Source organism: Trypanosoma cruzi, genomic scaffold, assembly GCF_000209065.1.
Source record: "Trypanosoma cruzi strain CL Brener 1047053516473 genomic scaffold, whole genome shotgun sequence".
In the NCBI taxonomy this organism is placed as follows: Eukaryota; Euglenozoa; class Kinetoplastea; order Trypanosomatida; family Trypanosomatidae; genus Trypanosoma; species Trypanosoma cruzi.
Window position 1 is genome coordinate 29,355 of NW_001849521.1, and position 27,794 is coordinate 57,148.

The window sequence follows — 27,794 nt, forward strand, 5'->3', positions numbered from 1 at the left end:
CAGAGAGGGTGAGACAAATGCTTTCTTCACTTCAAATAAACCATTCCCATCTCTTGACACCACCTGCGTCTTATTCGGCACAAAAACGTCAATCTCCTGCGCCAGTTGCACAACCCCAGACTTACTCTCCACAGCGTGTGCACCTCCACAGTCGCAGCTAACCGTCACAAAAAAGAGGAGCAGCACCGCGGAAGCAAACACACGCCGGGACATGTTGGGCCTCTGCGGCTCACTCTCTCTTCCTTCCCTCCTCATTCCGCTGGATCCGGTCCCGCCGCGACGGTTGTGTGTGCGGGGTGCCTTCAATGCAGCAACAATTGAGAGTATACAAATATGTGTGTGTGTGTGTGCTGTTGGTCCTTTCAGAGTCTTCGAATTTCACAGTAGCGATTAGCGCCCAATTTCCTAGCGTGTGTCTGTGTTCAACAAGTGGAAAGGAAAACGACAGCGGAAAAGAGGCAGTACAACAGCAGTACAAACCGCCACCACTCACAGCGAAACACAACATGACCATCTCCGCAGTCAATATTCTACAGCACCCCTCAGCAGCATACAAAAATTAGGGGAAAATGTGAGCAGCCTCCCAATGGGGGACCGCGTGTGCAGTGAGGAGCACGAGAGTTGAACTGCAACGACACGGCTGCGTGACAACCCGTTGGGAGTACCGATGCAGACCAGCACATTGACACAGGAAGAGTTGCTTCCCCCGCCGAGCAGAGAGGGAAACGGCCTCAGCAGCCCAATGATGAGAGGTCGCCTGCACCTCCTCGCGGCACCTGCAAGCTCTGCAGACACAAAGATGCAGGTGACGCTCTGCTGCACGCATAACGACCGTTGCACCCTTCGCAATGGCAATCGCATCCTGTGGCACCAAACGCCGCAGTGGAAGCGTACAGTCTCCGCCTCCCTCCCTCCTTTCCCTCTCCCTGAAAACTCATCGGTGGCCGTGGCACACCCACCGAAATGTCAAAAAGCAATTGTTTTTCTTCCTCCCTCGCACCTCGCACAGCAGCACCGCCAAACGCATGTCACTCCTCCTTTCGCGGATTCTCCTCAAACACGCCTCCCGCCACGTTCATCAGCTCACAGGCACACAGTCCGTAAACGTCACGCTCTGCCGCCCCGCACGATGGTGCCGCACACACACCAACACGGCACCCCGCCACTCGGTGCAAACAGCTTCTGGGCACACAAAACAGGTTGCCCCAGTCAACGACAGCCCCCTCCAAGCAGTGAGACAGGACTCGTCAGTAACAATCAAACAACCAGCCCCTCGTTTCCTCCTTCCGCCATGCACGAGGTTCTGCCTGCCCCATGCATCATCCGTGACGCCCGGGCTCTCAATGAGTAAACAAAACAATATGCTCCCCTCGACTCAACAAAAAGCCCATTGACAATCCTCAGCCTGTCATCTCCATGGGCTGTGCATGAGGAGCACCACGGCAAGAATGCACAGGAGCTTATATGCAAACCCTCAACTCATTCCACGTCAATAAGCAGTGTGGCATCATGCCTGGGCTTCACAAGAATGTCGGCCGGCGCTTCCCCGAGAGGCCTCCCATAAACACCGCACGTGGTCACAGTAAAGAAAAAGCAACGTCTCCAATCTGGCTGTCACCCTGTGGCAAACATCAAAGCACAATCCAACAAAATGCCGCAAATCATCACATATTTCACACAGACCATCAGCAGCTTACGCGGCAAATGCACAGCACGGAAGAAGAGCCATGCCGACAAACACGCAGCACACAGACACAGTAAGAGAGTTGGGAAAAGCAGCACCCAAAGCCATTCTTTGTGAATGCTAATGATAATAACACCAAACACAGTGAAGCACCAGTCGGGCACCACATATGGGCCACAGACACCACCCACCCGCCCATTCACTCTTCTCCCTCCCAATGGCGTGGCCCTCCTGCACCTCCACGAACACGCCTGTCCCTCAGTTATGTGTGCCTCTAACGCAAGCACTCAAGGTGCGTTTCGGTAATCCAAAATTCAACACCTCAGAAAAACAGAGGAAATGCTCGCAGAGGCCACATGGCTCCTCAACGCACCTTCCAAGCCCTCCTCACGACTCTTCAATGCGACGGAGACGAATACAGGCGGCTCTCGTGTCACAGAAGACGGCCAATGGGAGCGGTTTTCAGAGCGCAGAAAATGCCAAGATGTGAAGCAGAGAAGGGAGGAGGTTCGCAGAGGGTGTCGGCTGCCACGCCTGATGTGCGTCGTCTTATTCGTGCGATGGAGAACCAACGACACTGTTGTTGCGGTGCCTGCCCGTGCACGCACCTCACTCTCGCGCCAATGAACGCCTCAAAAAACATCCTGCAGAGGGCAAGCAGCTGGCCGTGCAAACAATCCCGAGTCTCGTCAATGTTCCAGCAGCCGCTCCTTTGGCGAGGCGTCGCTCTCTTTCGTCCTTGTCTCCCGTGTGCCATCCTCGTATGAAATGAAAATGCCTTCCACAACTGGCGTCATCAAGCACCTCCAAGTAAATTTGAAAGGATTCACGGCCTCGAGAAAAAGCATCCAAAGTGGCAGTCAACGTGAACTCAGCAACGCACGTCGTCTTCTGCAGCCGCTTGCATTGCAACTCCCCTCAGCCGCCCGGTGCCTCTTCCTTCTTTGTGGACCCAAACCGCATGGTACTCTTTGATTTGCTCGGATCCTCCACAGGCTCGCGTAACCGTGTCCACCACGCCCGTGCAGCTCGTGACTGCATCACTTCTCCGTCCACTTCTGCGGCACCGAATAGCGTGAAATAGGGATCCAAAACACCACATCTGCGAGACAAAAACACACGCATCGCTCCAACGAGTTCCCACTGTGAGAAATCACACGACAGCACACCATCTCTCGCCCTCCCATCAGCGATTTGCCGTCAACAACCACAACGGCATTGAGAAGCAGCCTCGGGGCAATCCCTGAGAGCCGTCCCCCCACCTCGGCGGGCGACCGACTCTGGGAACCCTGCACACCAGTGCCGTTCCGGTAGGGACTCCTGCCACCGCCAACCGTGTTTCCCTGTCGCGTTGACACACGGAGCCCGCTTCAGAGAAACAACAACACGCTCCATTCAAAAAGTGGCTATGAGGGTGCAGGCAACAGGCGCAGGGCGCACCCTCTCAGTTTCCATTGCCGACAAAGTAAAAGAGCATCAGTACCGACTTGCTACAGCACGCACGGTTGTGCTTCTGTTGTCCTCCCCCGTGTTTTTTCAATTACATGGCCCGCGCTGCGGCAACGCGTGCCCCAGACCTCTTGGTGTTTAAAATGTGCCCCAGCACAAAGCAGCTGGTCCGCACGCTGTTCGATGCCGTCAGCCCTGCGCCAACAAAAAAACAACCACGTGAGGGAAACATTGCTGGCTCCTGGTCTCCCCGACAATACGGAGCAATTGGCCCTGGCGCCGCGATAAGGCAGTCAAGCATGAAATCGCAAGGGGAAGCAACGATGACGCAGGCACAAGGAAGCCATTCCACCCTCAATTGAATACGGCGCCCCACTCCAAGCAGTCACACGGAGCGCACTGTTTCCACAAAAGAACTTGGTCGTCGTCCATCCCTTAAAGATGCTTCGTTTAATGATGGGCCTTAGAACAAAAAAAATAAGAGGAAATAAACAACGTAGTAATACTTCATCACCGCTGGCCATAATCATTCTCTCATAACAGAGCAATTTCCCTACTATGCCTCGTATGCACACACAGAAATCCACATGTATGAAAAAACCCGCAATGTTTTTCTACCAGAAACCAAACTACCCCGTTCCCTCCATAATTTCTTCTTCGTTCACTGTTACGATCGCTCGCGTTGGACATTTTCCGCATCCGTGTGTGATGCTGCCGCCTGATGCTGGTGCATCTGCACTGTATGCACACACAGGCATCCAACCATATGAAACAAGCCCCAATATTTGTTACCAGAACTCAAAATACCCCCGCAATTCCCTAATTTGTTTTCCCATTTATTCCTTTAATTACTCCTCAATTCTAATGCCTTCTTGGGGCGTCTTCGGATGATATTGACACTTGGTACTGGCGTACCTTTTCGTTCCAGAACGCCGCAATCTTTTTTTCATCGTCGCTCACATTATTGGCATCGACGACATCACATCTCTGCCAGTCATTCATCGGCGTGCTGTCTGCGTGCTGCACGTAAATAATCTCCCACGACAGTTTTCGGGACAACTCGTCCCAACCATTAAAATATTCCGCCAGGCACTCAGTGAACTGCCTCGCAGTGCTGGCTGTGGTGTGATGCCCACCCGCTGTAGCCATCCGCAGCCCAACCAGCGTCATTGGATTTAACTTCACAAAGAAAAAGGCGTCCACCAGCGGAAAGTTTTCCACCTCCGTTACGTACAGCACCCCGCACTCCACATCAATCCTCTCAGAAAAGTGTTCCAGTGGCGGTAAGACATGGTGCCCGGCGGAGCGCTCCTGTGAGTACACCGCCAGCGCACAGCAGTGGGACTGACGTTGTGGTGATGGCCTCAGCTCCCTCAGCCTGCGTCCTATTGCACGCACAAAAGATCCATTCAAAAATGCAAACACGGTGCTCCTTCCAAAATTTTCTGATATGAGATAATCCGTCAGCTCCGATATGAGTAAATTAAAATCATGCTGCTGCATTAACTTCGCCGACTTGAATAATGTTTTATTTCCGAGGTGAGCAGACACCGGTAAATTGAAAAAAAATTCAAAACCAAACCTTCCATCTCGTACTCGGACAACCCTCGCAAGCCAGTAGAGCACCTTCTTACAATCCCAGGATACACCACATCCCAAACCACTGTATTGCAAGATTACAGAAGAGGTCGCCTCATCGACGATCTTGTGACACCGTTGAACCCAATTATCATACTTTCGCTCGTCAAAGATATAACGTGGAATAGGTCCCACTTCATCCATTTGGCCCTTCACCACATGCCAGTACTCCGCTTGCTCCCGCACGGGCTGATGGCGCCTCATCCAAACGCACATCGCCTTCACATCGCTTTCACCAGGGCAATTCATAACTATTTTTGTGGCACCGCTCCGTTTCACCCATTCTTTGTAGTTCCCCTCGAGTGGGGGTGACACCAAAACCATGCCCCATCCCCTGGGAGCCAAATTACCAGACGGTTCATCATCCGGCTCTGCCACATCGTAAATAATATACCCCTTCATCCCACGGTCAGACAGACTCCTCACAAGAGACGCATTACTGGAGTCGCTCATGTATGTCGACACCGTCCTGCTGGTCTTGTCAAACAGGAATTTTCGATCCGCAATAAAGTAAACAACCATTGGGAGCTGCTCCGCATCGTAGTGCAGCAGCTGATAGAGGAGGTACGAGCCGGCAGCCATCGACTTCCCGATCCCGGGCGTCCCAATCAACACACGCCGCCCAGGCTCAAAGTCGGCCTCACCGTGAGGGCTGCACAATTCGGTTAGATCGCCCTTGACGATCTGCCACACTCGCTCCACCTCACAGTTTACGTGGCAGTCACGAGTGAATTCCACCCCCTTCCGATTCCACGTGTACGGCCACCCCTTGTCCGAGGTGAGCACCAGCAGCCTGGGACGCGGTGCACCGGACTGCTCCACACCGTCATCCTTTTCGAGGGTTCGGCCAACTGCCTTGTACGTCCATGACTGCGGTGGTTCCCCCCTCTTCACATCCATTCCCGTCCCCTCGCCGCCAGGGACTTCCACGACATGATGCCACCTCGCATTGTACACAGACTCGTACACTCCCTCCAGTTTCATCGCTGCACTCGTCCTCATTGAGATTCTCACGTCTTCAAGGGCTGCATCCAAAGATTGTTTAGTGAAGTTATGAACACTTTCTTTTACCTCCGCAGCAGCTACTAGCCACCCCAGCAGAGTACTTACATGATTATATTGGAGCTTGCGTACATCTTCGTCCTTATCCGTTTCCTCCCTTACAGTCTCCTCCATCCTCAAATAACGATCGGTTATCTGTATTTCTTTCAATACTCCCTTATCACGGATATACTTCGTGGGTTCCTTAAAAAACTCCTCCAGCAAAACACTCCGATTGGTAGCCACAACGCCCTCTCCGTCCAATTCCATCGTAAGAAAATCATTCAGCTTCATTTCCTTGACGCGGACTCTTCCTTTAAACAGTACATCTTCGATATTAGTGAAAATGGTAAATTTCATTTCTTGCGTTCGTCTTAGCCTTTCCTCCGCCTCCCGCCTCTTTTCTCTCAGTACCTGCGTGAGTACTGCGTTTAGTTTTGCTTTTGGAAAAGGAGTGATTGTATCCTTTCCTTCATAGTCCCTCCATTGCTCGAGAAAGAACACACCCTCGTGATGAAGCTTATTAATAGTCTCCAATAATATTTTCCTTTGCTCCAGCTTTTTGTACGCAGTTAAATTAAAAATTCTTCTAAGAAGCTGCTGGTCTTGTACGTAAGCATTGGGTCTCCGAACAAACGCCTGCATCGTCACGTTGTGGTCTTCATCAACAGCCGCCGTGCCGCCAAAATAATTCCGAAGGAAATCGTTCAGCTTCATGTTGGCCATTCCATTGCTTCCCTCCTGCAGGATTTCCTCTACGGTGCTTCTCATGGTCCACTGCGGTCGCTGCCTTTCCTCGTCTCTTCTGCGAGTCGCAGCGGGTTGATCTGTGACATCCTCAGACTCCGGCCTCGCTCTCCTCCGAATATCTCCCTGCGGCACAGCAGACGCTTGATTTCCAGGCATTGCTTCTCCTTGTTTTATTAGTTGGATTGAGTTAAAGCTGAACACTAACGACCAATCAAAAGGGGAATGAGAAAGAAAGAAAATACGCACGGAAATGACTGGAAGACGCAGAAAAAGACTTATCCTCACGTTGTAGACTACATATTGAGCTCAGTGGCGCAACAGAAAAAAAAAAGTACATTTCAGCATAAAATAGAGCCAACGCAACCAACACACGAGTAACAAAACAATGCAGTAGCCACCAAACACCTCAGTAGATTGTACACACCATTTTTGTAAAGCCTGCTTAAATCCTCTTCCATATCCATTTCATCCCTTACAGTCCTCTCCATCCTCACAGAACGATCCGATGTCTGTATTTCACCCAATACTCCCGCATCGCAAATATACTTATTGGGTCCTTTAAAAGCTCCTCCAGCAAAACACTCCGATTGGTGTCCACAACGCCCCTGCCGTCCAATTCCATCGCAAAAAAATCATTCAGCTTCATTTTATCCACGCGGACTCTTCCCTCAAACACCGCATCATCAGTCCTGGTGGAAACGTCAATTCCCAGTTCTTGTCGTTCTCGTCTTGCCCTTTCTTCTGCCCCCCGCCTCTCTACTCTCAGTACATGGGAGCAGGCTGTGGTTATTTGTGCCCTTGCAAGAAGAGTGACCGTATCCTTTCTTTCAAAGTCCCTCCATTGCCTGAGAGTGATAATATATTCTTTTTTAAGCTTATGTGAAGCCCCCAATAGCATGTAAAACTCCTCACGCTCCTTTTTAAGCTCTTGGTATTATGGTCGCAATGTCTTTATTGTGCTCAATAACACCTCGTCGTGGGTGAACCTCGTGGGGCTAATAGAAAAACCCCCGCATATAGATCTTCCTATAGGATTCCACGACGCCCCTACCGCCAAAATAATTGCAAAGTAAACCATTCAGCCTCATGTTGGTGCTGCTAGTGTTTCCCTCCTGCAGGATTTCCTCTACGGTGCTTCTCATGGTCCACTGCGGCCACACTCCACTCCCCACCACGTGTCGAGCTGCAGCGTCGGAACCATCACAAGAGCCACGGCGAGGTGCCATCACAACACCCGTGCGATGAAGCATCCCACTCGCACCGCCCAACTGCGGCCAGCAGGTGCCGCTGGCTCCAAAGGACAGTCGCGGCTGTTTCCTCCCGCAGTCCCAATGGCGTTGGGCGTGGCACTCGCACGGCGGGGCGGTCGGTGCGCCATGCAGCCGCACTGCAACGCCTGTCGGTGAAACAGTCAAGGCCCACCGCCCCCGCAGCAACACGAGGCGTGCAACCAACCCCAACACCGCCACACTATCGCCCTTTTTTATTTTATTTTATTTTATTCACGTTGTCTGTCTGTTTGCCCCATCACCGACACCAAAAATAAGTGCACACCTTCACAAAAGGGAAGGAACAAAGAGAAAAGGAGGCACGATCCCACCGTCCCGCCGCGGGTCAACACTCTCCTCCACCCACCACCATTGCCGCACAGGAGACCGCAGTCACATCGCAGAGTCAGCACCACAATGTGCACCGCACCATCGTGCACTGAACGATAGGCGAGACGCAGCCATGCATCGCCCCGCTCTATTCTCCCACCACTCAATTATTGCGTGCCCACACAAAGTAGCAAACAGAAACAGAGTGTACACAAACCCAATCAACACCCTCGCTCGCTGAAGCAAATTATTCGCATGGAGTGACAAAATTTGGGAACACACCAGCAATAGCTGGCTGCACGGAATTTCCCTGCCAACCCTGCGAAGAGACACAACAACTCTGCGGAGTCAAAGTGGCAGCACCGAGGAGCTGCCCGCAGCTCACATGGCAAGAAGAATTCCACACACGCATAGTTCCGGACTCCTCGCTGTTTGAGTGCCCAACAGAAAATGTGGAAAAAATACCTGCGCGCAAGACGGAATTAAATACGTGAAAAGTCGGCCTGCTTTCTCCGATGGCGTTGGCGAGCAGTCCCACACAATCCAATCAAAGTGGCACGCCGGACGGAATGGCGTCCGTCAATCAATCGAAAAATGCGACACTGAAAAGGAGCAGAGAAGAGTTGGCGCATGCGACTGCCGGTGACGACTGTGAGCAAACCCGCCAGCACCAACTGAGGTGCCGAGGAGCACGCTTGTGTAGAACTGGCCGTCAGGCAGAGAAGACAAATAAAACAAAAGGACAGCAAACCCTCTCGTTCACTGTCTCCTGACCGCGACACTAGAATCAAAATACCATGGACGATAAGAGCGGCAACGCCTTCTCCAAAACATCTTGTCAAGAAGCCGCAGGACCTCAGGAAGGAAAGAAGGCAGCGGCGGCAGCCACAGCGGGGGAGGCAATAAAACGGCTGGCAGGCCCCTTCATGTCGACGCGCACACCACATCCGAGTGGGCTGGGAGCACCGATCGATCCGCTCGGAAACACACGCATCAAATCCGCAAAACAAAGTCGCGTTGAATCGACAGGAACTCCCCGCCCAAAACAAATTTAAAAGTAGCGTTTTTCAAGGGGGAATCCGCTTTTCCGACGGCGGCACGGACGCCTCGCAGGAATTTCTTGCAAATCTCCCTTCGCAGTTCCGCAAGAAAACGCAGCGGAATAAAAAGAAAGCGCAACGACGCAAAAAAAAAAATAATCCTCCTAACCGACCAGGTGGCAGGCCGCCCTCGCGCAAGTGGACAAAACACAACTTCACTTCTTTCTTGTGGTGGTGGTCGTCTCGCAACTATTTTTCTTTTCCTTCTCGTCGCAGTGCACATCCCCCTCCCACAAATCATTTGTTCGGGCCATGCTCCTGCGGCCAAACATCGCGCTGCTGGATCCCGCGGCAGAGTCCTCGGCACAGAAGTGAGGGGAGGAAGAGGGACCGCAGAAGGTGCGAGCAAATCCGAATTCGGTGGCGGTCGCTGCAGCGAAGATTGACGTCCCACGCGGTGTCCCTTTTCTAGGTCCGGCCCTCACCGTACCATGCTCTCAGCGTGCGGTGCGCCGGCCGCTCCGAACATCCACACGTGCTTGCGTCTCACAGTCGCTCCCAGCCCCGTTCGTTGGCTGCATCAGGGATGCCGCCATCCGGAGACGGGCATAAGGACGTTGCATCCAACAAAACCTTCAGAGGCACCCGGTGGGCCAACGACGACCATCACTGCGGGATGTGTGGCCCTTCCGCCGCTCACCTCAAATTGCACTTCTACGCCTCCTCGAGCAGCAGCAGCGGCATAAATACACCGGTCCACTAGAGGCCGTCACCAGCCATTGCAGGAAGACCACTGTGCCCCAGTGCTATAAAACCCGAATTGCATTGACGGGCCACTTCGGAAAACCCTGTCGCATCCTCCCCCATTATGCGGAAACACATCCGTCGTGCATGTGTCCACCGCGGCCAAATGAATCTGGTCCAAATACCCTCCAAATCAAATTCCCCTTTCCCCAAGCCATTCCTTCATTCCATACGCCCCGACCCTCATCCGCACGTGCCCACTCACACAAACCGCCATAGACAGATGGTGGCCGCCTAACGCTCCGGAAAAACATGCCCAGCACGCACGCGCATAACAAATGACATGCGCAAACGCACGGAACAACGGCGGAGAAGTGCACATCGAAAGGATGCAGCCCTCCACAGCCGTCACAGACCACCGCGCGCATCACATCCGCAGGAAGAGTGACTCGCGGTGCGCACTCCCTCTCTCCTCCTTCCCTTCATGCCCACTAAAGGAAGCAGCAGCCACCCGCAACCGCCAGCACACGCTACAAAAGAAGCATCAAAATCCACTGCAATGTGCATTTTGTGTGTGCATGTGGTTGTGTGTGCCTGCAGAAGCACGAGGCAAAGAAGTAAAAACAGGAGCAGAGCATGTGAAGGGACGCACAAACACAAATGCACAGCAGAGGTGCATGGCAGAAATAAAGGGAAAAAGACTGCTCAAGCCCATGATATTGCACTGCAGACAAAGCAGCGGCAATTCATAAAAAATTTATTAAAATTTTAAAAAATTTCATCTTCACCCTTCCGCACCTCACACTTTGAAAAAAAGAAAAAAAAAAAAAGGTCATCCTCTATTACAGCTACACCCAAATAAAAAAAAAAAGAAAAAAAAACACACAAAAAGGTGCACCTAACTACCATGCTGCTCGAGAAATTGTCTGCATATATTTTCCGAAAATAAAATTAAATATCTAAATGCCTTTCAACCGTCTGACCCTCCATTTGTCCGCACATCGTTTATATTTCATGGGTCATCTGCGTGTTGCTGCTCCCCTCAGCCCTTTCATCGGCGTGCGAGTCCGGCCCGCAGAGCACAGTCACTCGTGTGTGTGTGGACTGAGAGAAGCACGCAGACATGACGGGAGTCGCGTCTCTCCATCGGGAGAGTGAGCGCAGAAAAAAAAGAAAAATCATCAGAGGGGAGAGAAATGCTCACGAGGCCGACACCGAAGGGTGCTCCACCGCATGAAATAAACACGCAAAGCAAAACAAATCCTTAAATAAAAACACGGCGGCAGGGTGTAGCTGTGTGTGTGTGGCGCTGCGGGTGTCTGCCCGCCCTGGCCGCAAGAAAAAAACAAAAAAAGAGGGAAAGAAATGTGTGCTCCGCCCCACAGGCCCTCGTCGCACGCCCACACGTCACGGCTCCCTCAGCGCGTCGTTCGTCGCGGCCCCTCCTCATGCGTGCAGCAGGCGAGGCGCACAGGGCCGTCGTCGTGAGCGTGTCGGTGGGTGTGCGAGTGGAGCAGTTGGGCGGGAAACACACGGCACCCCTCACAGGAAGAGCGCAGCAAGAAACAATTAAAAGAGGGAAGAGTAGAAAAAAAAACAACGTCCATAGTGATTGCCCTAAGGCAACAAGCAAAAAAAAGGAAAGTGATTTTTTTTTTTAAAAAGGACAAAAAAGAGAAAAAGGTAAAAAAAAAAAGGAAGTGAAATTAACAAAACTCATTGAGTATGGCTGGGATGCTGCTCAGTTGTTGCTCCACAGAATTTCGCAACTTTGCTCTCCCCAATTCATTCAACGGAGAGCCGCAGTGCCCCACAGCCCCAGAAGCAGCAGCAACAACACCCGGGACACACACCCATGCACGGTGCTCTCAGCAATTAGATACATGGCCGCCAACTCGCCCAAATGCCCCTTCTCAAGCAAAATGTCATGTTCCGAGGGTATTGTTGCGTTGGACTCCGATGGGATCATGGTTTCCCCAGGCGTGGTGTTTGTATTGCCCGGTGCGGTGTCGACCGTCTGTGGCACCTCCTTGCCGTTTTCAACGGGAAATTCAGCCCTCTCAGTCCAAGAGATGTTGTCGGTGTCCTCCGCGGATGTCGGTTCTGCGTCACTCTTTGAAGGAGTGAGGCTGCTGTCTGAGCTCATTGTCCTCTCGGAATCGCTGCCCCCCGCCTCGAGGCTGAGGCTTTCCTCCGCGCCAGTGGTTCCGGTTCCAGTGAACCGCACGCCGTCATTTTTAGTGGAAGGCTCAGTGCTTTGTTGCACTTGGTGCTCACCGTCCATTGGTGCAGTGGCCGTATCCATATCCGATGATGCACCCACTGAAGACGTTGATCCGCCACTCCCGTCATTCGCTTCTCCCTCCTCCACTGGCTGTTGTGTATCATAACTTTCAGAGGATTTTTCAACATCATTGAACTCCGTTAATTCCGCTGACTGTAGGTCTTGTGGCTGCACCTCCGAATCCCGCTGCATCGAATTATTGTCTTCATTCAGCGTGGCTTGCTGGGCCGTTTCGCCTTTGGAAAGCTGGGCATTGTCATCTGAACGAGAATTCTCTTCGCTCTCCGTTGCAGTGGCAGGTTCAGGAACAGATGATCCCGCGGCAACCGTGGAAGAGGACACTGCAGGCACTGGATTATGGAAGCTGTTTTCCCCCTGTTTATCAGTATCACCCTCTGTCAATTCCTCATGGCTGGCGGCGCTTTCTTTAATGTTTGACTCGGGAGCAACTGAGACTTCTGTGCCGGTCACCTGTCCTGTGGGTTGTTCCTCAGCACCCAGTGATGGAATAGTGACTTTGCTGGCTTTGAGTTCATCCAGATCATTTCCCCACAGATCCTCGTTGTACAGCATGACGTTGGTCACCGTCAGATGGCCGCCCGTTGCACTTTGGTCCTTACTGTCCCCACCAATGTAGAAGTGTGAAATCCTGTGCGAGTTGAACAGACTCTTTTTATATCTCTTGTTGTGGATTTCCTTTTTATCCACAAAGACAGTCCATTCATCAAGAGTCATTCGCAGTACCACCTGATACGTCTCGTTTGGTTCCCATTTAACAATATCATCAACACGCTTCGAAGTGGCACGATTCCCCGGTATGGCCAACTACTTCTTTTCGTGGGTGTACGACAGACCAAAGAGCACCGTGCTGCTGGTGTAATTCATCCTCACGCCAATCAAAGGAATGGGGCTGCCACTCTGCGGCACCTCGTGGATGGACACCGTCGCCACAAGAGTGAACTTGTTGTTCGCAAAGTAGTACGGCACAGTCTGCCCCATGTCGCCAACAGGCCACACCGCCCCTGCTCCAGACCCTTTGAAAGTCAATCCATTGGGAACCCTTCTCTCTCCATTCGTCACTGTTGCATTCACGCCGAGGTACTCGTCTCTCCATGTGTTCTCAGAGAAGTTACCGGACAAAAAGCCAACAAGCCCTTTGGTGGGAACACGACCATTGCACATATCTTTTTTGCCTCCGATTCATCCCCGGCAGGAAAACTGCATGAATGCAAGGCACTATCCAAATCCTTCCATGTCTTCACCACTTCCTTTATCCGCTCCAGTTTCTCGGTCAGACGCACAGCAACAAGATTGTATGCTCCGTCATTCTTCTTGTTCTCGTACAGTGAAATCAACTCCTTATTATCCTTTCCTTTCATCAACAGGGAGCTGGCGGCAGCGTCATCTCCACGGGATACCGGCCCAACATCATACACACGTGCATTGTCCGTCACCCAAAGATGGAGCCGACCATTTCCACCTTCATTGTCGTCCTTCGGATACACCGGCGCAGTGATGAGCATCACCTCCTTTTCCTCAATGATTGCGGTGGTGGATCCACTCTGGACGCCGTACCCTGTTCGATTGTGTGAGCTGCCCCACACGCGGTTAATTGGCTCACCCGACGTATACCAATTGCCTCCACTCCCAGTGGACATGTAAACGTCATAGTAGCCTCCAGCACAATGAGCCATCATGAAGAGCCTTTCGTCGTCTTTTCCTTCTTCCCACCTCACCAGGGTTGGATCCCTGCAGCCGTTACCAGTCACATAGGATGAAAGCTCCCATTTGTTCCTTTGCTTGGGGAGACGCATAGACAGCAAAACGCTGGTTCCATCCTTGTCTTTGGCCTGCATGGGAAACACAAGCGTGCCGTCACGCATCACAGCACCCGATCCTCCACCGCCCAAAAACTCGGTCAAGGAACCAGAATATCCTATGGCTTGAGGGTTCACCACATGGGTCTCATTCCACAAAAGTTTCTTGCTGTTTCCACCATCCACCGTGACAGTTCCCTTCACGAGTAAAAGGCCCCGCTCATTCGTACCCCCAAACTGCGGCTTCTTATGGCTGTAGTTTCCCAGGAGCAATTAAACACTGCCCCCAAGCACAAGCGTCGTTGGCCGAAGCACTTCTGTTGCCCCAAAATTATTCTCGGCAGTGTCCACAATTTGCATGCAAAACAAACTTATATCCGACGTAGAAATATACATTGAGTCATCACTTATATTCAGGTGCTTTGACACAATCCCAGCACAGCTGTCGGCTCCATTCCTTTCCCCGCACTGCGCTTCAGCCACGGCAAATACATCATCACCCACTTTAACAAGGCCAGGAACACGGAGCGAAGTGATTTTGCTTCCGGCCTCCTTAAACTCCTTCCAATTAGCAAATGATATCGACGTCTTCCCTTTAAAAGGATCAACAGCGGCCCCTGCCTGCTCAGCGGCCGCAGCACCACTGCCGCAGCACATCCACACAAAAAAGAGGAGCAGCACCGCGGAAGCAAACACACGTCGGGACATGTTAGGCCTCTGCGGCTCACTCTCTCTTCCTTCCCTCCTCCTCCCGCTGGATCCGGTCACGCGGTGACGGTTGTGTGTGCGGGGTGCCTTCAATGCAGCAACACGTGAGAGCATATAAATATGTGTGTGTGTGTGTGCTGTTGGTCCTTTCAGTGCCTTCGAATTTCACAGTAGCGAGTAGCGCTTGTTTTCTTTCCTTCCTAGCGTGTGTGTTCAAGAAGTGGAGAGTACAGCAGCAACAGCGGCAATACATCAGACACGTCAGTGGGGAGCAGAGCAGAGCACCCACGCAGAGAGCGGGACAAAATAGAACACAGAAGGAACAGCACGGGGAACCATCGCCCACAGAAAAGAGCAGCAACACGGCAAGTCACGGCGGAAGCCAACACACACATGGGCGCGGAATTTCAACATTCGGCGACGCCATTCAAAGTCCTGCCGAAACAGTCTGCAGATGATAAAGTGATCAGTCACACGCTCCCGGTGCACCGCCGCGGCAACGACGCGGACACAAACAAAAATATGTGCACAAAAGTGGGCAGCATCAATCCAGAGCACAGTCACACGACACTCGCTCTCTCGGTCCATCCCACGCCCCGTCTCAAAAGGTCGCGGCAAGCACCAATCAACAAAATAATGAAGCGGGAAAAACAACTTCCCTGCAGGCCATTCAGGGCTCCACAGCAACGCCACCAACAGGAGCGTGCATCCCTCTGCTTGCAGCAGTGCAGGCCTCTTTGCTCCTGGCCTCTCGGGGCGTTGAACACCTCCCCGACCATCTCGCGCTCACAAAGCAAGCCGCACGCAGATGCCATTCATTTTCTCCGCAAATGGTGTTGCCGCGCTGAATTATGTGCAAATAATCCACAACACATCACCCAAAGTTTCTTTCCATTGCCACAAAAGAAAAAAACAAAAATGCTTTTAAAAGTCAACATAAATATCACTTCGCCCTAGTCACTGCGCATTGCCCCGCACAGAATCGTTGTTACTTGCCCCTCCGCTCCCCTCTCATCCCATTCCAGCCTGCCAGGACGTACATCACAGTCGCAATCCCTCCCAAGAAAGACTTTACCACATGCTGGCACGGGCCACATTCTTCCCTTGCATCCCGGTCTCCCGCCTACAGGAGGGCAAACAGGGAGATTGTGTGCATATGCGTGTGGATGACCATGTGCAAAACTCATCAAGATTCAAAGAAATAAGGCACACAGGGCAACCCCGCCCACAGATTGGAGGTTTACTCGTGAACCGCAGCAGGAACAGCAAACGCCCTCTTGTTGCCCTTCTGAGAAGCCGATTCATTATCATCACGCCGCCTCAACAGCGTGTGCCGGCAAGCGGAGGAGATGACTGCTCAATCGCGCCTCGTGTCGGAGGCGCTCACAACGTCTCACTGCGGCCAATTGCCGTCAGCAACAAGCCGCACAACAGAACGCAACACAATTCACCCACTCGCCAATAAAATAAATAATGCATCTCACTGCCACAAAACAGCCATCACAATCTGCTTCATGGCAGACACCAAATGCCAAGGGATTAACTAAAAAAAACAAACACGCGGATGTTCTCCCACAATACATTCCAGCAAAGAATAGTCTCTCAATCCTGAAAATAAACACCGTAAATTCACAGAAGCCGCCTCATCGCGCCAAAAATTGCGCGATGCCCCTCCCCGCAATGCTCTGCTGTCCGCAGACACCGCCCTCTGTGGTGTTCCAGCAAAAGCGAAAAAAAAAACATTCACAAACCAACAGCAAGAGAAACCTCCACACGCAACGTGTGCATCACCGTTGAGCATCTCTTCTCTCCCCGCAAGTAAAAGAGGCGCCGTCACATCATCCGCAAGGATCGCCACAAACACGCCCAATTGCAAAGGACGCAACACGCTCCGCCGTGACCATCGCTTTCCCGATAAGGCAGCCCACTTCCGTCCACAGTGTCTGCCAAGCAGGACGCACCAGGCCTGCCGCTGCAACGCAAAAAAGATTCAGAAATACGCAACGGATCCCGTCGCAGTCGTTGGCTCAGCCGCCGTGTTGAGGTTTGGGATAGGCCGATGAAGGAAGAAAAACAAAACGGGCAAAAAGCCCCGCGGAATCCCGCATTCCACGCAGTCCCAATGGCCAGAGGGTCCTCTAGGGACGCCTGAGAGACGCATCCGCCACACTCACAAACACCATCATTAACGGCACCCCAATCGAGTCCAGCGGACCTCGCGAAGCACACGGCGCGCCTCACTGGCGTGGCGAGCAGCCTTCTCGGAGAAAAGGACGCGTGGCGATGGTTCCCCTCCCCGCTTCACTTTTCTTTTTTTTCTCCTTCTGTTTTTGGTGGCATGTCACAGAAGGGGAGCGTACTTCATGTCCCCGAGCCCTTCTCTCGGTGCACGCACAAAAACAGAGAGGGAAATAATAAACGAGTGGTTCAGGCGGCACGGAGAAATAAATGTGCGGGAGACAAACAAACCAAAAGAATAAACAAAAAGCCCGACAGATATGCACGCATCATATTCAGCGGAAACGGGTGTCACCTTCAGTGAGTAAATTGGTAGCCAATTGCGGTGTCGATCGCCAACGGTGAGAAACAGCGTTGTGCTCATAATATTTTTGGCTTGTTTTCTGCTTCCCTCCCCTTTTATTTCTCCCTCATTCATCATCTTTATTTTTACTGCTTGCTGCCGCCCTCTCCCACCTTCAGCAACACGGCCAAGTTTGTACGCTGCACCCTCCCCCTGTCACGCCAAATATATGCTTGCGCTCTTTAAAACCCATGGCGTACTCGCTTAAATATCATTTGTGTAAATATAAGAAAAAATAAAAATAAAAAAACTTTTAATAATTAAAGCGAAAAATAAAATAAAATAATAAAAACATAAGAATTGCGACTGGCGCCAGTCCATCTTCCTTTCGTCCTCACAGGGTACAAAAGTGTCCTGTCGTACTCAACCCTTGGAACCCCTTGCTCCTCATCATGCCCGTAGGCCCGAATGCGTTGTATGCGTGCCTCATCCTTCACCCAAACGTCTAGGGGGACCATGCCGTCATATGGCTCCTTGTACCCGCCACTGCACGCCCGTGGACGGTTCCACTTCATCATGGCATATGCATCGTTCGCACTCAAAGACCTAACGCGACGGTACCAGAGAGCGTCCGGTAGCTCCAGTTGCTCAGAGAGACGAATATTATAGTTGCTGCGATGCACAAATTTGCCGTATGAGACATTTCGCTCCTGAAATCCAAGCAAACGAAAACACAGGCCGTAGTCGATATCCTCCATGTAAGCTGGGTAAAAGTTCTCGTCAAAATATCCCACCGTGCTGATCGCCAGGCGTGTCAACATAACAGATGTAAAACAACTGCCTTTGTAATACGCGCAGAAGTGCCCGTAATGCTTCGAAAACGCCTTTTCACGCTCCTTCACAGAAGCATAACGGAAGCGGTCAGGCAGCAGCGCAGACGTCGACAATCGGTTATCCTTCACCGTGGATCGCAGCACCTTCAAGCCCCGTCGCAAAACAGGACTGTACTCGCTCGGCTCATTCGCCACCTCCGCCGCCAACTCATCCATGCGAGCGGCATCATGCCTCGTCATTTCATGTACATCGCGTAGAAGGTTGGGAAGAAGATCGGGTGAAAACATTACGTCGCTGTTTGTCACAAAAACAAAAGGCACTTCCTCGCGCGGGAGCGAGAGTGCAAGTCGTAACCCAATGTTCACGGCAGCGCTGTACCCGATGTTTTTCGGGTGACGACTCACAACCAGGCGTCCGGACCACCCATAGACCCTCTCGAGTTCCTGCAGGCACAACGACAGCATCGCCTCCCGTCCGTTCTGCACCAAAACCAACGGCCGGATTGGCACACTGATGTTGCACATCGTCCTCCGAAAGTTCATCAGATCGAGCATCAGCGGGACCACCATCAACGGGATAACGTCCGTCCCGCTATTATTTCCCCCAGCTGCCGTGTCGTTGGATCCACCAGAAGCCTTTCCCCAACGCAGTGGATATATTCCGCCCTGGTCGGGCCAACACCAAAACCATGCGCGGGATCGTCACCAAGTATGAACTCCACTCCAAAAAAGAAAAAAAAACATCAACATGGACAACAAATTTAATGTTAGAAGAAAGATAAGGCATCCTTTCCAAAAAAGGCTCGTGGCTTCGGTTTTTAAAATGCGCGTAACTCCGCGCATATCCCGTTGGAGGCAAAGCCAAGGGAGCATCTCCTGAAAGAAAACAAAAGAAGTAAAAAATAAAAATGTGCTCAATGATGGTTCTGTGTGGATTTGAACAAAAAAAAAGACTCCTTCCCAAGCAATGGCCACGCACCTCCATTTGGTGAGTGAAGTGGAGGCACGGAGCACGCAGGAGTCTCAACATGACCAGAAATAAAATAAGCAACAAAAGTGAAAAATGGCTAAGAATGAAAACAAAAGAAAAAAAAAGAGACCAATGGCACAGTAACAAATGCAGTTCTCGCCGCAGCATGCAAAGCCCTCATACATCCCGTAAAAAAAAAAAAAAAGGCGAAACACAACAGTCCAAGGTGTCATTTGTAATAGCACATGATTCCATAAAGAATAAAAGAGTTCGTTGAGGAGCCCAAAACGTAATGAATTTTGGAGGGCACCCAAATCGCGGACCAACAAGCCTGCGGCACTCACCACATATCCCACAATGCTCAATCCCCATTCCTCTCATGTAAACTCCCCCCAAAAAAGGCACAGTCACCAGACATCCTACATGCCCAAAAACAACAAACATGTTTTAAACTGTCCTATCGACACCCGCAAATAAGAAAAGAAACTTCAGTTCAGCATAAAGACGTCGCAGGCACAAAAATAAAAAATAACTATTCTTCAAAATAGGAAATTGTTATAGCTCAGGGCAACAACCATCCAGACATTCTGAAAACGCAGTTCAGGATTTCAGGTCACATTTTGTGCCCAGTATTTCCCCAATCACCTCCCCCATCACCACCGCAAAAAACAACCGCAAGAAACAGTACCTCAATCAGCGCTTTGCCGTAATAGCCAAATTTTCTTTCTTTATTTGCCTATTGGGCGCAAACAACAAAAAGCAGCACCACCACAGGTGTCTCCATCCGTTTGAACCTTTTTCTTTTCCGGTAATAAAACCCAGCCGCAGAGTTAGACATGAAAAACAATTTAAAAAATGTAAAGAATTAATCAATGCAAAAAATTTGGCAAGCGCTCGCAAGGGCATTTCTATAGAAAAGAATCCTTTCACAGAAAATATATAAGTACACATAGAAAGATAGATCGATAAATAAATTAGAATAATCTTCTGGGCAGCTGGCCGGATCATGAGTTTATCAATAATAGAAACCAAACCGGATAGGAAATAGAAAGGGAATAATGGGAATAAGAATGGATTCAGCACATTCCCAAAGTTTAACACCTAGTAAGTGTATATATATATTATACCATACGTTAGCCTCAATTGTGGCCCTGCTCACTCCATTCCGATTGAATATTTATTTATTTATTACTAGGCGGCAGACTTTGGGGTCCTGCAGCCACAAGACACCGCCGCTCCCCTTCGCAAGTTCCACCCCTTCGCCAAGTCCTGAAGTGCAAAAACACACGACCGTGTGATATGCCGTCTGCGGGGTTGTCCGCTGGCCGTACGTAGGCAAAGAATGCCTGTATTCCGCGAGAGTTCAAAAACTCATGTATCCGTCGCGGCCCCCACGTCAACGCGTGTGATTTTCAGCTGCCTTTATTCGCCGCTCCTCGCAGCGAAGTATTATCCACCCAAACGCCAATGATGGATGGCAAGATGGCAGAAAGAGTCGATAAGGCTAAGCGTACCGCGCGTGCCTCGGCCCGCATGATAAGAAAAGGCTTCCTCTCCCATTTTCCTCCGGCAATTTTAACACCGCAGGAGTCTGGAGAATAAAAACGGCTCCCCATCCATGGAGCAATGCATCCGCGATGATGGCGGCCGATGCCTTTTCAGTGGGCTTGATGATTCGCTTGCGATTGTTCTCGATGATGTGTCGTAATCTCTCGCCCAAACCAACCGCTGACGGCGGAATTTTCTTCGGGGATGTCTCCTGCACAATCCCCGGTTATGTGCGGATAATCGCCGTCGCACTGCGTTGATGAAAAAGAAGCAGTCGCATAAACGCGTGCAAAAAGTGGTGGCCGCATATAAAAAGCGTGACGCCACAACCTCCATTTCCGCGATGGTTAAAAAATTAAGCGCCGACATGGCGCATACAGGCCGGACAAACCTTTCACTCAGGGATACCGCCTGGAGTGAGTGATCAAACTGCACCCCCAGAAAGGTGTACTGCGTAGCGCCCGATTCGCGGCCCTCCCCCATCGTGGTGCGACAGCCGTCCGCGTTACGAAGCACTTGGGCTTCCCACAATGTCGCATCGCTTTTCGACCCTGCAATGCGTATATTATCGATCCAAACGACGATACGCACCGATGGAGGTGCAGCCCAGAGGCGGTGAACCACCGTCGTCACCACCGCAATTGCCGAAGTAATAATGATCTGTAGAATTTCTGGGCTGGCCTTGTATCCCATAGGGAGCCGTGTCAGCTCCACCAGCGTGCCGTCCTCCACGCGGCATCAAAAGAGATGCCGAGTCTCCCGCGGTAAAGAGACTTGAAAAAAGGATGCCTTTAAGTCCAGGCAGGAAGCGGCCTCAGCCATCACAGGCGGCAAACAATGGGAAATGTGCAAAAGAGGAGCATGAGCCTCAGAAGGAACGTCTCTGTTCTTGTCGCGTGGCCACGCGATCCATCGTCGTCGTAAACCGGTGATTTCTCCTCCACAACTGAAAAAGGTATTATCCATCCGCCTGTTATTGTGGACAAAGCGTCCTCGATTATTCCTGCTTTTCGTAACGAACGCGCGTCAGCGGTTGGAGTCCTCCGTGAGCCTTCGCGCGCCTTACCGGAGGAAGACGGAGGGAAAGGGGACCGCCCGACGAGTCCCCAAACTTGCATGAGCCTCTCCAAGGTAGCCGGGTTCAACCGACGCATGATCCACTCCAGATTCAATACGGGCACGTTGACTCGCTGTAACGGGATGGCGTGTTCACCTTGTGGAGTGGTCAGACGCGTCCTTGTAGCGTGTCTCGTTATTGTACCAGCATGATGATTAAAAAATCATGAAAAAAACGCCCCTCCGCTCTCAACCAGAGTTCATGCCCTTCCGCAGTTCCTTTCTTCACATCAATGCGACCAGCGACGACACCTGGGTCAGCATTGTGGTGTACTTCCCCAAATATCGAACCGTGTCCTGGGAAGGGTCGAACGGGTCGACGTGCTTCGCCAACTGCGAGATCACGTGTGGGTCAAAATTGTATGTCTCCACGATTTGAGCAGCGTGCCTCAGCGCACCGCGTTTTATGGAATGCGCCGATGCATTTCAAGAAGCCAGAGCTCGTTCGACTTTGGCAGTCGTCAGATTCGTGAGCTTTTCGTTTTTTTGAAGTTTCCCGCATAGCTTTATAGTGTCTAACGCATCCTGCCCTCGTATCCTCACGAACCGCGAGGCGCGGTGGGGATCCGCCCTCGCCGTCTTCGGCGCCACGGACCAATCCAAAATTAAGGTCCCGTCCGCCTCCAGTGTAAAATTGTTGGCTGTCAAGGATGCAATCTCAAACAAACGACTCGCCGTTATCCACGCAAGTCGTAAGACAACACGTTGCTTCCAATCGGTCCGGCTGCGGATAAATTGATCCATCCCTTCCGTTGTCGATGAGCGCACCTGCTTTGTTCCCAATCACGCCGCAATTTTTTGTAACCCTAGAATCATCATGCCCAGCGGGGTTCGATCCATTTCCAACATAGACCGCAACATCCTGGCGTACTGCAGTCGGGTCGGTGGCGCCACATCCAATATTGCCATCAAAAAAGGCCGCGCGGCTCTTCTCGTTGGTTGTCTGTTCGTGCGTGCGGCAAAAGGTTGTAAATTGCCCCACTAGTGACATTCTCTGCTCCCACTTTGACGGCGCCCACATCTCTCGAGCGACCTCGTTGGCTTTCCTCATATTGGCCCAAAGCGGGGATGCCGGTGTTTCGTCGTACCACAGTCGAGCGTCGTTGGCGGGTAAGCTCCATTGCCCTTCTCGACCATTGCGTCGGGCAATTTGTAATATTGGGTGGAGCATCGGCGGTGCGGTGCGACTTCCGTGCGGAATAGTGGGAGGTGGTGGAATGGATGGGGCTGCCGTCGTCCGCTTTCATAAGAAGCAGCAGCCCCTCGCCGTTTCTTGACGGCCGTCCGCGCTGCGAGTAACTTCCTCCAGTTGCGTCTCGGACGTTGCTTTTAGATGTTTATGGAGACGTAACATGACATAACTGACATCGCAACGATATTTGCGTCCCTCGTCGTTCCAAGGGAATCTGGATTGCCCTCGCAAAGGTGTCAGCCTCATGAACGGCGGTGTAACGTCGGGCGCAAATGTTGAAGAGCGGGATGCCGGGGTCGGATGCCATCATGAGCTGCATCCGGAATGCCCGCAGTAGGATCCTTCCCAAATTCATGAAGCGATCGGTGGGATCCCGCTCCGCTTACAGCACACATCCACGCAACCAAACTGTCAAATAAAAGTTGGGCCTGGTCGTCCGCCCGTTTCCAATAATTGTATGCGCCCCGGAGGTCTAAAAAGTCACCGGAAACGCCCTCATCCCATATACGCGGGGCCCAAGTGGTGACGTCGAATGCGCGAAACATTCGTCTCTCTTCTTCTGCAGAGGAATTATCGTCCAAAGAGAAGTGCTGGAGGGCAAAGGCATCGAGGGATAGAAATGTGGTCACCCAAAATTGCTCTGAGACGTCTGGAGGAATAGCCTGCCGTCTCTCTCGCGCCAGAGTTCGTTGGGCCGTGCGTGACGGCGCGCCCACAGCCATCAAGCGATGCTTTTAATGTGGTTTTTTGGTAACGCCATATTCGACCTTGACGCGCGACAGGTCCATTTGCCAAACCTCTCCGAGTGGCGGGGGCTTCTTCCCTGGCCGCCGTCTCCGCCTCCCACGCTGCCTGCTGCGCCTCTTTAGCACTAATGCGTGCCTCTCGATCCTTTAGTTGGGCGCGGGTCGCCTCCAACTGCTGTTCGCGTCCGGCGAGCGCGCACTCTCGTTCTGCAAAAAGGCTGCCGGCGACCGCAATGTTAGCTTCGCGCACCGATAGGTTGTTATGCGCCTCTTCCACCTGCGAATGAAGCTGAACGCTTCGATCCTGCACGTCCACGGCGGCGTGGGCGTATTTCTTGCTCAAGCGCTCCCCTTCAGCAATGATCAGTCCTTGCCACGCGCCCCAACTCCCGGGCCGCACCCACACGATGGGCAAGATCAATTGATTCTCAAAATTTGGTACTTGAAACGCCCGGAGATTCGCAATATGTCCTGTAAGGCTCGAATCCTCCCAGGGCTTGGTGACGTTTCCCAAAATCAGGCATAAGTCTGTCGATGAGGGAGCCACAGTTAACGTCTCATCCGACATCTCGGTTCCATTAATGAACGTTGTCTGCACCTGAGTCTCGCCACATTGGCGTACCATGTCCCAGAGACGTGCGCCAATACCACACCACTCGGAGACTGTGCAGGGAACAAATGTCATTTCCTTAAACTTACCTGGCTGTGTGTCTGTAAAAAAATAAAAACAAAATACTCTGGCCCCTATCGGTTCCCTGCTCCTTTAAGGTCATGGCCTTCCCAAAATCCATACGATAGGAAAAGTCTCATAAAGAAGAGCATTAGTTTTATCAGGATACATATACATCAATTAAGTTCTCCAGGTCTCCCGCAATCATTCTCTTCAGAAGCTCCTAAAAAAAGAAATGTAGTAACACCGTAACACCACCAGCCACAATGATTCTCTCATACCGGGGCAATTCTCCAACTATGCCTCGTATACACACACACACAATTAACATGCTACATGAAAACCACCCAATGTTTCTCACCAGAAAAAAAAACGTCCCTTTCCCTTCCTAATTTTCTTCTGTCACTGTTATGCTCCATAGCGTTGGAGATTTTTGGCATTTGTATGCAGTACTGCCGCCTGGGGCTGGTGCACCCGCACCGCATGCACACACACACACACACACACACACACACACACACACACGTATCCAAAAACAAATAGGTCACCAAATACTTTTTACCAATAATCGAAACTGCCCCCTTCCCTCCCTAATTTGTTTTCATATTTCGGTGGTTCTTCCACACTGCGGTGAGCGTCTTATCCTCTAAAGTCTTAGGATGATATTGACACTTGGCACTGGCGCGCCTTCTCCTTCCGGAACCACGCAATTTTTTGTTTTTCCTTCTCGCTCACATTATTGGAATTTACAACATCACATCTCTACCAGCCTGTCATTCAACGGCGTGCCGTCTGCGTGCTGCACGTAAATAATCTCCCACGACATGTCTCGGGACAACTCGTCCCAACCATTAAAATATGCCGCCAGGCACTCAGTGAACTGCCCCACAGTGCTGGCAGTGGTGTGGTGCCCACCCGCCGTAGTCATCCGCAGCCCAACCAGCGTCCTCGGATTTAACTCCATGAAGAAAAAGGCGTCCACAAGCGGAAATTTCTCAACCTCCGGTATTTACAGCAGCCGGTGGTTTATACAACTCTTCTTGTCAACGTGTTCCGCCGAAGGCAAAAAATAGTGGCTGGTGGGGCCCTCCTGCGAGTACACCTCCGGCGCACAGAGGCGTTACTGACGTCGTGATGGTGGCCTCAGCTCCTTCAGTGTACAAATTACTTCAGTCATGAAAGTCCCATTCAAAAATGCAAACACGGTGCTCCTCCCAAAAAATTTGCGTATATGAGATGATCACCAATCCTCGATACAAATAAGTTAAACTCAGCCTGCGTCATTAACTGTGCCAACATGCACAGTGGTTCACTTGCGAGGTGGGCAGTCATCGGTGCATTGAAAGGCGACTCGCCATTGCGCTCTCCTCGTACTCGGACAATCCTCGCAAGATATTCAAGCGCCTTATTACCCTCCCACAGTTTGGAAGTTCCAAAACCTAAGTAACGCTGGATTTCCCAAGAGGCCGTCCAAGCCACAAAGCTGTGGCAACCGTCGATCCGTGCGTTACAATTCCCTTCATCAAAGATGTAGCGAAGAATCGGTCCCACTTTATCCATGCGACCCCTCAACTCTCGCCAGTATTCCGCTTGCTGCTGCACGGGTTGATTGCGCTTCTTCCAAACGCACATTGCCTTCACGTCGCTCTCATCAGGGCAGTTCATTATGATTCGTACGGCTCTCTTTTCACTCGCCCAGTGTATGTAACTTGTTATCTCTAGTGTGGCCACCACAATCATGACCCATTCTCCGGGAGGCAAACAAGGAGGCAGAATATCAAACCTCCCCCAATTCGTAGATGATATACCCCTTCATCCCGCGCCAAGACAGGTCCTTCACAAGTTTGATCATATGTTCTCATCTATGTGTTTTTTCACCGTCTTGATGGTCTTTTCAGACACTTACGCCTTAACTCCACCAACAAAGCTCACAACCATTTGGAGTTTCTCCACATCATAGTGCAGCAGCTGGTAGAGGAGGTACGAGCCGGCAGCCATAGAATTCCCGATCCCGGGCGTCCCAATCAACACACGCCGCTTAGGCGAAGAGCCGGCCTTACCGTTACTGTTGAACCACGCGGTTAGATCCTTTTTGACGATCTGCCACACTCGCTCCACCTCACAGTTTACGTAGCAGTCACGAGTGAATTCCACCCCCTTCCGATTCCACGAGCACGGCCACCCCTTGTCCGAGGTGAGCACCATCAGCCTGGGACGCGGTGCATCGGACTGCTCCACACCGTCATTCTTTTCGAGGGTTCGGCCAACTTTCTTGTACGTCCATGACTGCGGTGGTTCCCCCTCCCTCACCTCCATTCCCGTCCCCTCGCCGCCAGGAACCTCCACGACATGATGCCACCTCGCATTGTACACAGACTCGTAGCATCCCTCCAGGTGTATCGGTGCACTCGACGTTGTTGGGTTCCTCGCTTCCTCGGCAGCTGCATCCAAAAACCTTTTATTGGTTTCATGAACACTTGCCGTTACCTCCGCAGCAGCCACTAACCACTTCATTAGATTGTCCACGCCATTTTTGTAAAACTTGTGTACATCCTCTTCCATATCCATTTCATCCCTTACAGTCCTCTCCATCATCGTATAAAGATCGGATGCCTGCATTTCGCCCAATACTCCCCGCATCGCAAATATACTTCTCGGGGTCCTTTAAAAGCTCCTCCTGCAAGACATTCCGATTGGCGTCCACAAAGCCCCTGCCATCAAATCTCCTATTAAGAAGCTCATTCAGCTTTCTGTCCATGACACGAACTTTTCGTTCAAACAGTACATCTTCAATCTTAGTTACAAGGGTAATTTTTTTCGCTGCTCCGAGTATCCGTCTGGCATTTCAAGAGCTGAATCATTTTTTTGCATTGCCCGGAAATTGATCGTATCCCTCCTCTCACAGTCCCTCCATTGAAGAAGAGAGAACACACCCTCGTGAAGAAGTTTGTACACCTGGTAGTCTGTCAAATTAAGAATTCCCTCAAGAAGCTGCTGGTCATTTACGTAAGCATCGAGTCTCCGAATAAACATCTCCCCCGTCGCATTGTAGTCTTTCATCAACGGTTGCCATGGAGCCAATACAATTCCAAAAAAAATATTAAGCTTCAAGCTGGTGCTGAGAGTATCTCCGTCTAGCATTAGATCTTCCACCAGACTGTCAAGGGTCCACTGCGGTCACTCTTTACTCCCCACCAAATGTCGAGCTGTAGCGTCGGAGCCAACACAGGTGCCGCTGGCTCCAAAGGACAGCCGCGGCTGTTTCCTCCCGCAGTCCCAATGGCGTTGGGCGTGGCGCTCGCACGGCGGGGCTGTCGGTGCGCCATGCAGCCGCACTGCAACGCCTGTCGGTGAAGCAGCCGAGGCCCACCGTCTCCGCAGCAACGCAACGTGCAATCGGCCACAACACCGCCACATTATCGCCCTTTTTTATTTTATTTTATTC

The 27,794-nt window shown here is 51.5% G+C and overlaps 3 protein-coding genes and 2 pseudogenes across 3 annotated transcripts, besides 11 other annotated features; all 5 read right to left on the bottom strand.

Annotated features, from left to right (window-relative positions):
• Tc00.1047053509815.5 (trans-sialidase, putative) lies at nucleotides 1-255 on the bottom strand (the record flags this gene model as incomplete). Its single annotated transcript, XM_811322.1, has 1 exon — nucleotides 1-255. A coding segment is annotated over one exon (255 nt), but the record flags the coding sequence as incomplete, so codon positions are not given.
• Nucleotides 1-5,789: a sequence feature (areas not merged during assembly with more than two copies in the genome that could not be assigned to a particular haplotype).
• Nucleotides 3,995-6,718, bottom strand: Tc00.1047053509815.10 (retrotransposon hot spot (RHS) protein, putative; the record flags this gene model as incomplete). The annotated part of the gene is made up of 1 exon (XM_811320.1): nucleotides 3,995-6,718. One exon carries the CDS (start codon nucleotides 6,716-6,718, stop codon nucleotides 3,995-3,997), a length of 2,724 nt encoding a protein of 907 aa, XP_816413.1.
• Nucleotides 5,790-6,793: a sequence feature (heterozygous, non-Esmeraldo-like haplotype).
• Nucleotides 6,794-7,016: a sequence feature (haploid, Esmeraldo-like haplotype).
• Nucleotides 7,017-27,794: part of a sequence feature (areas not merged during assembly with more than two copies in the genome that could not be assigned to a particular haplotype) that runs on past the window's edge.
• Nucleotides 8,044-8,065: a microsatellite.
• Nucleotides 10,693-10,723: a sequence feature (AT_rich).
• Nucleotides 11,734-14,754, bottom strand: Tc00.1047053509815.20 (annotated as a pseudogene).
• Nucleotides 17,556-17,635: a sequence feature (A-rich).
• Tc00.1047053509815.50 (beta galactofuranosyl glycosyltransferase, putative) lies at nucleotides 17,595-18,677 on the bottom strand (the record flags this gene model as incomplete). Its single annotated transcript, XM_811321.1, has 1 exon — nucleotides 17,595-18,677. The coding sequence occupies one exon, from the start codon at nucleotides 18,675-18,677 to the stop codon at nucleotides 17,595-17,597; it is 1,083 nt and encodes a 360-aa protein (XP_816414.1).
• Nucleotides 20,056-20,313: a mobile genetic element.
• Nucleotides 20,056-24,574: a mobile genetic element.
• Nucleotides 24,398-24,574: a mobile genetic element.
• Nucleotides 24,836-24,874: a microsatellite.
• On the bottom strand, nucleotides 25,104-27,107 carry Tc00.1047053509815.70 (annotated as a pseudogene).